The 12,570-nt window shown below is 42.9% G+C and overlaps 1 protein-coding gene across 2 annotated transcripts in view; it reads left to right on the top strand.

The window, feature by feature from the left end:
• The first annotated feature begins 5,383 nt into the window (after positions 1-5,383).
• TMEM62 (transmembrane protein 62) overlaps positions 5,384-12,570 on the top strand; it is a 35,875-nt gene continuing 28,688 nt past the window's right edge. The window contains exons 1-3 of one of the 2 annotated variants that reach the window (XM_049782478.1): positions 5,384-5,588; positions 5,846-5,957; positions 7,895-8,032. In XM_049782478.1, the coding sequence (XP_049638435.1) occupies positions 5,412-5,588; positions 5,846-5,957; positions 7,895-8,032 (427 nt within the window). In that variant the 5' untranslated portion in view covers positions 5,384-5,411. Of the gene's footprint in view, positions 5,589-5,845; positions 5,958-7,894; positions 8,033-12,570 lie in introns of those variants that run through there. The other variant, XM_049782479.1, reaches the window with a different exon arrangement.

The following is a 12,570-nucleotide window of genomic DNA, read 5'->3' on the forward strand; positions in this document are numbered from 1 at the left end:
TTATCTCTCTTTCTGGTATTCCTATGGTTTGAAGATTATTTCTCTTGCTATAATTTATTATGAATCTTACACTCTTTTCCATTAATTTATTCTCTTTTATCACTTCATTATTGATGCTGACTAGTATTTCATCTTCTGTATCACTGATACAGTTGTCCACATGTTGAATTCTGTTTCTGTCTCTTGCTATTGTATTTTTTTTTCTTTTTTTGGTTTTTGGCCCAAACCCGGCGGTGCTCAGGGGTTACTCCTGGCTGTCTGCTCAGAAATAGCTCCTGGCAGGCACGGGGGACCATATGGGATACCGGGATTAGAACCAACCACCTTTGGTCCTGGATCGGCTGCTTGCAAGGCAAACGCCGCTGTGCTATCTCTCCGTGCCCCGCTATTGTATTTTTTTAAATTCTTTCGATTCCATTTGTATGGAATCTAGGGAATTCAGGAAGAGATTACAGTACAGGAGTAACAGAAGAGGAAGAGCCTTGGAACCCTTCACACATCTCGATGATGAAAGAGGACAGAGTCAACATTATGGTCCTGCAGCTCCTGTGCAGAAGGAGCTTTTTCAGTCCAGGGGACCCACAGAGAGGTTACTACACAGGGTAAATAGTATGGGAAGCAAAAATTATTATTTTAATGATGATGTTAGATCAAACCTTATTTATTATTATTATTTTTTGGTTTTTGGGTCACACCAGGGGGCGCTCAGGGGTTACTCCTGGCTGTCTGCTCAGATATAGCTCCTGGCAGGCACGGGGGACCATATGGGACACCGGGATTCGAACCAACCACCTTTGGTCCTGGATCTGCTGCTTGCAAGGCAAATGCCGCTGTGGTATGTCTCCAGGCCCCTAGACCAAACCTTTAACTTTTTTTTTTAATGTTTTTTTGGGTGGTGTTTTTGTTTTGTTTGGTTTTGGTTTTTTGGGCCACATTTGGTGATGCTCAGGGATTACTCCTTGCTATGTGCTCAGAAATAGCTCTTGGCTTGGGTACATATGGGACGCTGGGGGATCAAACCGCAGTCCGTGCTAGGTTAGCCATGTGTAAGGCAAACACCCTACCACTGCGCCACCTCTCTGACCCCACTCCTGGCAAGTCTTAAGGGAATCATATGCAGATCCAGGAATTGAACTGAAGCCAACCATGTGCAGCTGCATGCAAGCACCTTACTCTCTCCAGCCTCTTGAAGTTAATGCTTACAGCTCATGTTTTATGAGCCATTGTTGAACTTATGACTATGTTTAATAGTATGTACTTGTGCCAGAGAGATAGCATAGTGGCCAACCTGTGTTTGATCCTTGACATTCCATATGGTCTCCTAAGCCTGCAGGACTAATTTCTGAGCATGAGGAGTAACCCCTGTGCACTGTTGGGTATGGCCCTCCAAAAGAAGTGTGCCCTGTATTATCAGATATCCACCATACATTCTTTGTACATAGTTCTAAGGAAGTTTACTTTCAAGGTGAATTACCTCTTGTTCTCTTTTTGAGATATTGCAAAACCAGCCTTTCCTCTTTGAATACCAGAAACTGAGTCACCTTATACACTGATTTGTAGTATCATTAGTAGTCAAACCAATATTTCACTGGGAATTATTTTATTTATTTATTTATTTTTGGTTTTTGGGCCACACCCGGCAGTGCTCAGGGGTTACTCCTGGTGGAAATAAATAGCTCCTGGCAGGCACAGGGGACCATATGGGACACCGGGATTTGAACCAACCACCTTAGGTCCTGGATCGGCTGCTTGCAAGACAAACGCCACTGTGCTATCTCTCTGGGCCCTCACTGGGAATTATTAATTATCCTTAAATAAATTCCTCCTCCTGAAGCAGTTTGGTTACAAATCACTGTTTACAACTCAGACTGTTAGATTTGGGGTAGTTCAAATATGCTTTAAATTTGTGAGGCCCTTAGATGAGATGTAGTACCAGCAGCAGCAGCCAACCCACCCCTCAAAAGAAGAGTCAGTTTTTCTGAGGTCAGGGATATATCAGTGATGTTCAGGTATATTCCTGGATCTATCCTCAGGAATTGAACCAGGGATGGTAACATGCAAAGGAAGTGCCTTCTCTACCCTGTACTACCTCTCCAACCCCAAGAAGAGTTAGTTTTGACAATGTGCTGGTTCCTATCATCTATCATACAACTTTTTATATTTCACTTTTGGAAAATTTTTTTTTTTTTTTAATCACAGCTATACTCAACACACCTAGAAGCTATTCCTTATTTGTTCTTGGGGTGGGGAAAATGCAGTGCCATGAACAGAACCCTAAGCTTCTGCATATAAAGCATATATTACAGAGATATTTTCCAATTTTTTTTAAATTTTGGGCCAAACCTGGTGGTGCTCAAGTGTTACTTCTGGCTTTGTGGTCCGAAATCATTCCTAAAAGACTCAGGGGACCATATATCCCATAAGGCAAATGCCCTACCTGCTATGTTATCTCTCTTGCCCTATCCTTCAACTTTTAAATCTTGAGGTCTCCCTAATGTCTCTCCAAATGCATTTTGTATTTGCTACATTGACTTTTATTTTTTTGGGGGGGTCATACCTAGCAGTGCTCAGGGGTTACTCCTGGCTCTGCGCTCAGAAATCGCTCCTGGCAGGCTCAGGGAACCATATGGTATGCCAGGATTTGAACCACCATCCATCCTAGATTGACTGCGTGCAAGGCAAATATCCTACCTCCATGCTATCTCTTCAGCCTCACCACATTGACTTTTAAATCAGATAGTCTCAAATATTGTTTCCAAATTTATTTGAAAATACACATCTAGATGTTTTCTAATGATGCACTAGTAAACAAAACCAAAATATTTTCATTTGGAGGCCTAAGCAATAGTACAGCAGGTAGGGCATTTGCCTTACATGCAGCAAACCTGGATTTGATCCTCAGCACCCCATATGGTTCTCTGAGCGCTGCCAGAAATAAACAACCCCAGAGCACCTTCTGTTGTAGCCCTCACAAACAAAAACAACTAAGCAATTTTTTTCATTTGAATAATTTTCTCTATACATCTACAGCCCTGACTGCATTTTAAAGGCAATCAAAAAATTTAATGAATTAAAGTAGCGTAACTAACAATGGCAATACGTACTACATTCTTTTGTTTTTGTTTTTTGGGTCACACCCTTTTGATGCTCAGGGGTTACTCCTGGCTATGGGCTCAGAAATGGGCCCTGGCCTGGGGGGACCATATGAGATGCTGGGGACCAAACCTCAAACCCAGGTCCATCCTAGATTAGAGCTTGCAAGGCAGATGCCTTACCTCTAGCGCCACCTCTCCAGCCCCTGCAATACATTCTTTTAAAAAATATCCACAGTGGGGCCGGAGAGATAGCACGGAGGTATCAAAGAAAAACAAACAAAAAAAATTAGCTTACCACTGTATTTTCTTTTTTTAACCACTGTATTTTCTTTTTCTTTTTAAATTTTTAAATTTTATTTTTCTTCCTTTTTCTTTTTTTATTCCCTTTTAAAATAAATTTCTCTCCTTCCTTCCTTCCTTCCTTCCTTCCTTCCTTCCTTCCTTCCTTCCTTTTCCTTCCTCCCTCCCTCCTTCCCTCCCTCCCTCCTTCCCTCCCTCCCTCCCTCCTTCCCTCCCTCCCTCCCTCCCTCCCTCCCTCCCTCCCTCCTTCCTTCCTTCCTTCCTTCCTTCCTTTTCCTTCCTCCCTCCTTCCCTCCCTCCCTCCTTCCCTCCCTCCCTCCCTCCCTCCTTCCTTCTTCCTTCCTTCCTTCCTTCCTTCCTTCCTTCCTTCCTTCCTTCCTTCCTTCCTTTCCTTCCTTCCTTCCTTCCTTCCTTCCTTCCTTCCTTCCTTCCTTCCTTCCTTCCTTCCTTCCTTCCTTCCTTCCTTCCTTCCTTCCTTCCTTCCTTCCTTCCTTCCTTCCTCCTTCCTGCTTCCCTCCCTCCCTCCTTACTTTCCTCTCTCCCTCCCTCCCTGATATTTAGGAACTTCTCCTTAACCCTCCCTCCATCCCTCCCTTCCTTTCTTTCCTCCTTCCCTCCCAGGCAGTGCTCAGGGGTTACTGGCTTGCACTCAGAAATTGCTCCTGCCAGGCTCTGGGGATCATATGAGATGTGAGAAATCAACCTAGGTCCATCCTGAGTCTGCCGCAAACACCTTATGGCTGTGCTATCACTCCGCACCCCCCCCCCCCTTATTTTTCTTTCCCTCTCGCCCATACTAACTGTCCCTCACTGCCTGATCGATCTCTCTGGCTTAAAAAATTTAGAAAAGAAAAAAAAATAAATTTTCTCTCACTTTTCTGGAAACAAATGTTTTATGGTCAACTATGTGATACATTTTTTTAAATAAAGTAAAAAAAGATTATTCAGGATGTTGATAAAAAAGGGTTATTTGATATGATTAGAACATAAAGACTCAAAAGCTCAATAAGGAAATGGTTAAATAAATTAAGGACAAAGCTTGAGCCTAATGTTTCTCCTATGGACAAAAGCATGTAAGGTTTATTAAATGAATATAATTTTGCTGAAAGAGTAGATATCCAAGTGAGAATGAGATCGGGGTAAGAAAATAAAAATAATAGTGTCCTCATCTCTGTAAGTAAACTCACCACTCTGTGTTGAGCTCCAAATACAGGCAGGGATGAGGTGGGGAAGAAGGGAGGGGGTCATTGGTGGTGGGAAGGTCGCTCTTGGTGAAGGGGTGGGTGGGTGTTCTTTTTATGACTGAAACCCAACTACAATCATGTATGTAATCATGGTGCTTAAATAAAGAAAAAAAAATAAAAAGAAATATGGCAGCACTACAAGACTGGCTATATTAAATCAAGATCTGAGTCTTTCCTTTTTAATTGGGAGAACACAGTGCAATTCAGGTTGGCCTACATCAGTTAGTTCTGTTAATTATTTGGGGGAAAAAAACCCACATCTATGTCATGAACCTTTAATTCAGCTGTATAAAAAATGTGCTCACAAACCAAAAATAAAAATAAAAATTAAAAATAACTTTCACAAAGAGGAAGGATCACATTTACAATAAGCCCATACGTGAGCGTAGTTACTAATCAGGAGGCCCAGAAAACCCCTCAGCCTTAAGTTTAAAAGGCGTCCTGGCAGGCCAGGGAAGCGCGCTGGGGGGTCATTAAGTCAGTCCATTGAATGCCAGGCTGGGCAATGGACCCGCCTGGGGGCAGGAAGGCTGGACGGGGGCGGAGCCAAGGGCGCGTTTCCGCCTCCCGCCACCCGGGGCGACTGCCAGTGACCTCGGGGGTCTTTGGGGTTTCCTTTTCCTCTACAGCGGAGCACTCGGTGGCCGACTGACTGAAGGCCAGAGGGGCGCCCGACCATCGAGACCGGAAGTGGGCTAGCGCAGCCCCCGGGGGGTGCTGGTGGCAGAGCCCGGCGGGCCGGGCCCGGGCCGGCTGGCTCCCTGCAGGCCGCATGGCCGCCGCGCTCTTCCTCAGGGTCTTCACCGGCTTGGCGGCCGCGGCGCTGGCAGCGGTGGTCCTGGAGCACTACGGCCTAGCCGGGCCGCCGCCCCAGCCCCAGCCCCGCGCCCCGTGGAGCCCGCAGCCAGCGCCGGGCCCCGACCTGAGGAACCTCTTCTGGGGGCTGCAGGTGATGGCCCAGGGGGCGATTTGGGGTCCCCAGGGTGGAGCGGAGCCTTTTTGGGGGTCCTCCCTACGCTGACCCCGAAGGTCTGGGGAACCCCTTCGTGCACCACATTCTGGGCTTTGCATTCTGCCCGCGATCCCCGAACTGGTGGCTCCTGAGCACTTTGCTGCTTCTGTTGAGTGCAAGACAAGTACCCTCTCCACTATACTTTTTCTCGGCTTCCTCTTCCTTCCTCAGCCACCTTGGATTTTTCTCCCCAGATCTCCGACATTCACCTGAGCAAGTTTCATGAGCCCAGCCGAGCCACCGACTTGGAGAAGTTCTGTTCAGAAAACATCGACATCATTCAACCAGCTCTCGTCCTGGCCACAGGTAAGGAAAGGAAGGAAGGAAGGAAGGAAGGTCTCGCCTCACCTGTCATGGGTGTCAGTAGCTTCTCACTTTTCAGGGGACATTGAGATTCCTGGAGCCCCCAAGTTTCAGGAAGAATGGAACGGGAGGTTCGATTGTGTTAACCTTTGGAGAAGAGTTGAGATTCAGGTGAAGGGGCAAGACTCAACATTCCCACGTTAGGAGGAGGCTTGTCTTAGGTTGTTGCAGTTCTGGATTTCAGAGAGAGTCAGAACAAGTTTCTGCACCACAAATAAACGTTTCTCTTGATCATTTTCTCTATAGTAGTTAGCAACTTTTGTTTTGGAAGTCCCCTGCAGTGTTGGGTCATAGAGACTCGCTTGCTCTATATTTTTGGAGTCTATGCTTTTGGAGTCAACTGCCAAGGCTGCTAGGGGGTATGCGATGCAGGGATCTAAACTCAAATCTCCTGCAGGCAAAGCGTGCATTTGCCCCACTGAGCTATCATTCCAATTCAGTAATAAAGCTTATATCATCTGTATAGGTTTCAAGTGACATGGAACATCTTATCTTTGTCTCTTGAGACTTATGCAACTTGGGTTCCCTCGTCTTCAAAGTCCATCAGTTTCCAAATTGAGCAGACACAGATGAAGGAGCATCTATTATCTCTTTGGGGGCACACATAATAAAATATCCCAGCTGCTATAATAGGGGTATCAGTTCACATTTCCTGGTTTTGTTTTGGGGCTACACCTGCTCAGGGCTTTGTGTTCAGGGGGTCATTCATTCCTGGCAGGGCTTAGGGACCTACTTAGTGGATCCAAGCGATTGGATCAATTTGACTGAATGCAAGACAAGTACCCTGTCCACTATACTTTTTCTCTGCCCCCCCCCCCAGTCCTTATTTTATGGGAGACTTCAAAAGTATTTGTCTAGCTTCCTAGGAATTTTGGTCTTTTGTTTTCCAGACCAAGCTGGCACCTTTCAAATTGCTTCTTGCTATTAAAGTAATTGTGGGGACCAGAGAGATAGTACAGCGGGTAAGGCCTTGCACTTGGACAACTTGGGTTAAATCCCAACACTGCATATGGCCCCTGGAGTTTCACTAGGAGTGATCCTTGAGCAACTGTATATGAACACAGTTATCTGGGGTCCAAAATCAAAATAATAATACTAGTATTTGGTCAGATCACATACTTCTGATTTGGGGATTGGAAAATGTGATCATCATAAATCTTAGTTACATCCCAAGGTATTGGAATTTCTTAGTTTTTATTTGATCAAAATTGTCTCATAATGTGTTCTTCAGTGCTCTCCTAACATATTATTTCCAATATTATTGGAGATTTAAATAGACACTTGCTAGCTAGAAACAAATAAGGCCCTTACTTAGAGAATCTAATTTTATTTTATTTTATTTATTTTGGTTTTTGGTTCACACCCGGCAGCACTCAGGGGTTACTCCTGACTTTGTACTCAGAAATCGCTCCTGGCAGGCTCAGGGGGCCATGTGGGATGCCGGGATTCGAACCATCGTCCTTCTGCATGCAAGGCAAACACCTTACCTCCATTGCTATCTCTCCAGCCCCCAGAAAGAATCTAACTTTAGATTACTTAGGTAATTTTAGATGATACTGTAAATGGTTATATTTATACTTACCCAATTCTTCTTTTTTATTGTGTTTGTTTTTGGGTATACCCTGTGGCACTCGGGGATTGCTCCTGGCTCTGCAGGTGCAGAAACTGCTCCTGGCAGACTCAGGGGATCATATGGGATGCTGGGCATAGAACCTGGGTCTGCTCTGTGAAAGGCAAATGTCCAACTCATTGTGCTATCACTCCGGCACGTACGTGCCCAATTCTTGAAGTATCTGTTTCCTTCAGTGTACATTAAAAATAAAAATGTAAAACCCTTTGGAATCTATTTGCATCATGAATGAATTCTTATGTAAATATAGGAGATCTGACAGATGCTAAAACAAAGGACACTTTTGGATCCAAGCAACATGAGGAAGAATGGCAAACTTATCACAGTATTCTAAAGAAGACAAGGGTCATGGAAAAAACCATTTGGCTCGATATTAAAGGAAATCATGGTAAGAGTCAAGTCTTAGATATAATTATGACTAGTTTTGTTCGTTCTTTCTTTTTTTTTTTGGGTGAGGGTTACACCCGACAGCGCTCAGGGTTACTCCTGTTTCTGCACTCAGAAATTACTCCTGGCAGGCTCTGGGGACCATATAGGATGCCGGAGATCAAAGCTGGGTCAGCCACGTGCAAGGAAAACACCTTATCCACTATGCTATCATCTGGCCCCTGACAAGTTTCATTCTTTTTTTCCTTTTAGGAACCTAGATACCCCAATTTAAATTGTAAAATAACAAAATGGAACATATACTGAAGCTAAAACTCTGAATATGACTTTAAAACTACAAATGTCATTGTTAGCCTTTGCAAGAAAAGTTGGTATAGCCCTTTCTTTACATGAAAAAAAAATTTGTCTAGCAAAATCCATCTACATAGTATTTAAAAATACATAAAATTTGGCACAAATTATAGCAAAATTATATACAGAATAATTTCTTTCATTTTTTGGGGGGGTTTGGGCCACACCCAGTGGTGCTCTGGGGTTACTCCTGGCTCTACGCTCATAAGTTGCTTCCTAGCAAGCTCAAGGGACCATATGGGATGCTGGAAATCGAATTAGGGTTTATCCTGGGTTGGCTGCGTGCAAGGCAAACACCTTACTGCTGTGCTATAGCTCTGGCCCCATATACAGAATAATTTCATGAGAGAATTTTTGTTTTGTTTTTGTTTTTTGGGCCACACATAGCGGTGCTCAGGGGTTACTCCTGGCTATCTGCTCAGAAATAGCTCCTGGCAGGCACGGGGGACCATATGGGACACCAGGATTCGAATCAACCACCTTAGGTCCTGAGTCGGCTGCTTGCAAGGCAAACGGCACTGTGCTATCTCTCCGGCCCCTCAGAGAATTTTTAGGTGTGAAATGTTTCATATCTTTTGGTTTGGTCAAATTTGACAGGGTTGGGGCCGGCGTGGTGGCGCTAGAGGTAAGGTGCCTGCCTTGCCTGAGCTAGCCTAGGATGGGCTGCAGTTCCATCCTCCGGTGTCCCATATGGTCCCCCAAGCCAGGAGCGACTTCTGAGCGTATAGTAAGGAGTAACCCCTGAGCATCATCGGGTGTGGCCCAAAAACCAAAAAAAAAAAAAAAAAAAAAAATGACAGGGTTATAGCAATGCTCAGGGGACTATAGGCAGTAAAGATTGAGCTAGGGTTGGCAATATGCAAGGAAACTACCTTAACCTCTGTACAATTTCTCTGGTCCTAGTGTTTTGTATCTTGCTTGTTGGATATGAGATTGTATTTGTCAATGATTGTATATCACAAAGAATTAGTTTTACTCTGTATATATAAAAAATTTAAATCTTTGGCCAGATAGATAGTATAGGGGTTAAGGTGCTTGCCTTATGTGCCACCAATTCTGTTCATCCTGGTACCACATAGTTCACATAGGAGCAGCCTCTGTGTAGAGCTGTAAGTAGTTTTTCAGCACTGCCACATGTTGCCTACGCCCTGCATCCCAAAATTTAATGAAAACAAATTCCCATATGCAGAGAGAGAGAAATGGATAAGTCCCTTATTTATTATTATTATTATTTTTTTTTGTTTTGTTTTGTTTTTTTGTTTTTTTTGGTCACACCCGGTAGCACTTAGGGGTTACTCCTAGCTCTCCGCTCAGAAATTGCTCCTGGCAGGCTCGGGGGATGCCGGGATTCAAACCACCGTCCTTCTGCATGCAAGGCAGACACCCTACCTTCATGTTATCTCTCCGGCCCCAAGTCCCTTTCATTTTTAATATGTCAATTGGATAGTGAAGAAATCAACTCCTCTCTAAAATATAACCCACAAATTTGTTTTATAAAGATTGATTTTATAATCAAAGTACTTTATCTGCTGAACTTGATTATGCTGAAGAGCACCTATTTATATTATAAAACATACTTTTTAATTTTATTTCTTTCTTTTGGTGTTCGGGTCACACCCAGCAGTGCTCAGGGGTTCCTCCTGGCTCTGTACTCAGAAATCGCTCCTCGCAGGCTCAGAGGGACCATATGGGATGCTAGGATTCGAACCACCGTCCTGCATGCAAGGCAAACAAACACCTTATCTTCATGCTATCTCTCTGGCCCCAAAACATACTTTGGTTTGCAGAAAATGCCTATAAACCAGTAATTCTTATTATTTGTAAGCATCTTGGAATCACAAATTAAAATTAGGCTATCTGATGTTGGAGATGCAGATCAATGGCATTTTGCATATGTGAGGGTTGATTTCTGGCAACCCACAAATATATATATCTATATATATTTATTCATATGTTATTTTAATAAATAACATTTTATTTAATAAATTATTAAATATATTTTCTAAATCTAATTTATCTTAATATATTAATGATTTACTAAATTATTATGTTATTTATATTATATATATATAAAATCAGGGGTTGATCCCTAAGCCTAGAACCACCAGTAAGCTCAGAGAACTACCAGGTATGGCACAGAAACTATCTGGTGTATTTATATTTTCCTTTCACTTAATCCTAATTGTATTAATGGTTTTTGTCATAGTCGTAGTTCTAGTAGTAGTGATATAGATTAATGTTTTGGGCAATAAATAGTAAATATGTGCATACATTTAACATTTTTCTTCTTTTTTTTTTTTTTGCTTTTTGGGCCACACCTGGTGATGCTCAGAGGTTACTCCTGACTATGTGCTCAGAGATCAGTCCTGGCTAGGGGGACCATATGGGATGCTGGGGGGATTGAACTGCCATTCGTCCTAGGTTAGCATGTGCAAAGCAAACACCCAACTGCTTGCACCGTTACTCCAGCCCCTAAAATTTTTTTTATTTTTCTTTGATAATTTCTTTCTTTCTTTCTTTCTCTCTTTCTTTCTTTCTTTCTTTCTTTCTTTCTTTCTTTCTTTCTTTCTTTCTTTCTTTCTTTCTTTCTTTCTTTCTTTCTTTCTTTCTTTCTTTCTTTCTTCCTTCCTTCCTTCCTTCCTTCCTTCCTTCCTTCCTTCCTTCCTTCCTTCCTTCCTTCCTTCCTTCCTTCCTTCCTTCCTTCCTTCCTTCCTTCCTTCCTTCCTTCCTTCCTTCTTTCTTTTCTTTTCTTTTCTTTTCTTTTCTTTTCTTTTCTCTTCTTTTCTTTTCTTTTCTTTTTTTTCGTCACACCCGGCAATGTTCAGGAGTTACTCCTGGCTCTGCTCTCAGAAATGGCTCCTGGTAGGCTCAAGGGACTATATGGGATGCCGGGGATAGAACTTGGGTCAGTCCTGGGTCATCTGCATGCAAGGCAAACACCCTACTGCTGTGCTATCACTACAGCCCCTGATAATTTATTTAAGCACTGTGGTTACAGAAATGTTCATAGTTGGGTTTCCAGTCACAGAATGTACAACCACCCTTCACCAGTATAACTTGCCCACCATCACTGTGCCTCATTTCCCTCCCCCCACTGCCTGTTTTCAGGACAGGCATTCTACTGCTCTCTCTCACTATCATTGTCATGGTAGTTGTCAGTGCAGTTAGTGCACTCACCCCTCTTTGTGGTAAGCTTCATATCATGGACTGGTGCTTCTGGCCCTCATCTCTATTATCTCTATATTATTACCATACTGTCTTTTATTTTTCTTATATCCCACAGACAAGTGAGACTATTCATTCTATGTCTATCCCTCTCCCTCTGACTCAATTTTTGGGCAATGCATAATAAATATGTGCATACATTTAAAAAAAATTTTTTTTTTTTTTTTTGGTTTTTGGGCCACACCCTGCAGTGCTCAGGGGTTACTCCTGGCTGTCTGCTCAGAAATAGCTCCTGGCAGGCATGGGGGACCATATGGGACACCGGGATTCGAACCAACCACCTTTGGTCCTGGATAGGCTGCTTGCAAGGCAAATGCCGCTGTGCTATCTCTCCGGGCCCCATTTTAAAATTTTTTCATAAAAAATTACTGAGATATTTCAAGTAATAAATATCAAATACAGGGCCGGAGCAGTGGCGCAAGCGGTAGGGCATCTTCCTTGCATGCGCTAACCTAGGATGGAATGTGGTTCGATCCCCCTGCATCCCATATGGTCCCCCCAAGCCAGGGGCGATTTCTGAGCTCATAGCCAGGAGTAACCCCTGTGTGGCACCGGGTGTGGCCCAAAAACCAAAAAAAAAGAAAAAAGAAAAAAAATCAAACTATTATGCTTAAATTATTTAGAGTTCATAATAATATAATTCTGGTATTTGTGGTGTGATTATATACATTCTATAATGATAGAAAAATATTAAGATAACTATTAGAATTGTTCTTAGTAAGAAAATGAAAAATGAATTATATTTATATAGATAATGTTCTCTTCTGCCCTTAACTTTACCTTTTAACACAATATAACTCCTCTTTGCTGAATTTTTTTTTATACTTAAGAAGAGAGGTCTTTGATTCTGTTAGTCAAGTTGTCTGCTCCTTAGTAGCACTTAGCATGGATCTTTGATAGTACTTTAAGTGGTTTATTCAGAACAAACCAATTTGAAGAATGAAACTGAACTGTAACTGCAGT

Source organism: Suncus etruscus, chromosome 10 (genome assembly GCF_024139225.1).
Source record: "Suncus etruscus isolate mSunEtr1 chromosome 10, mSunEtr1.pri.cur, whole genome shotgun sequence".
NCBI classification, from domain to species: Eukaryota; Metazoa; Chordata; class Mammalia; order Eulipotyphla; family Soricidae; genus Suncus; species Suncus etruscus.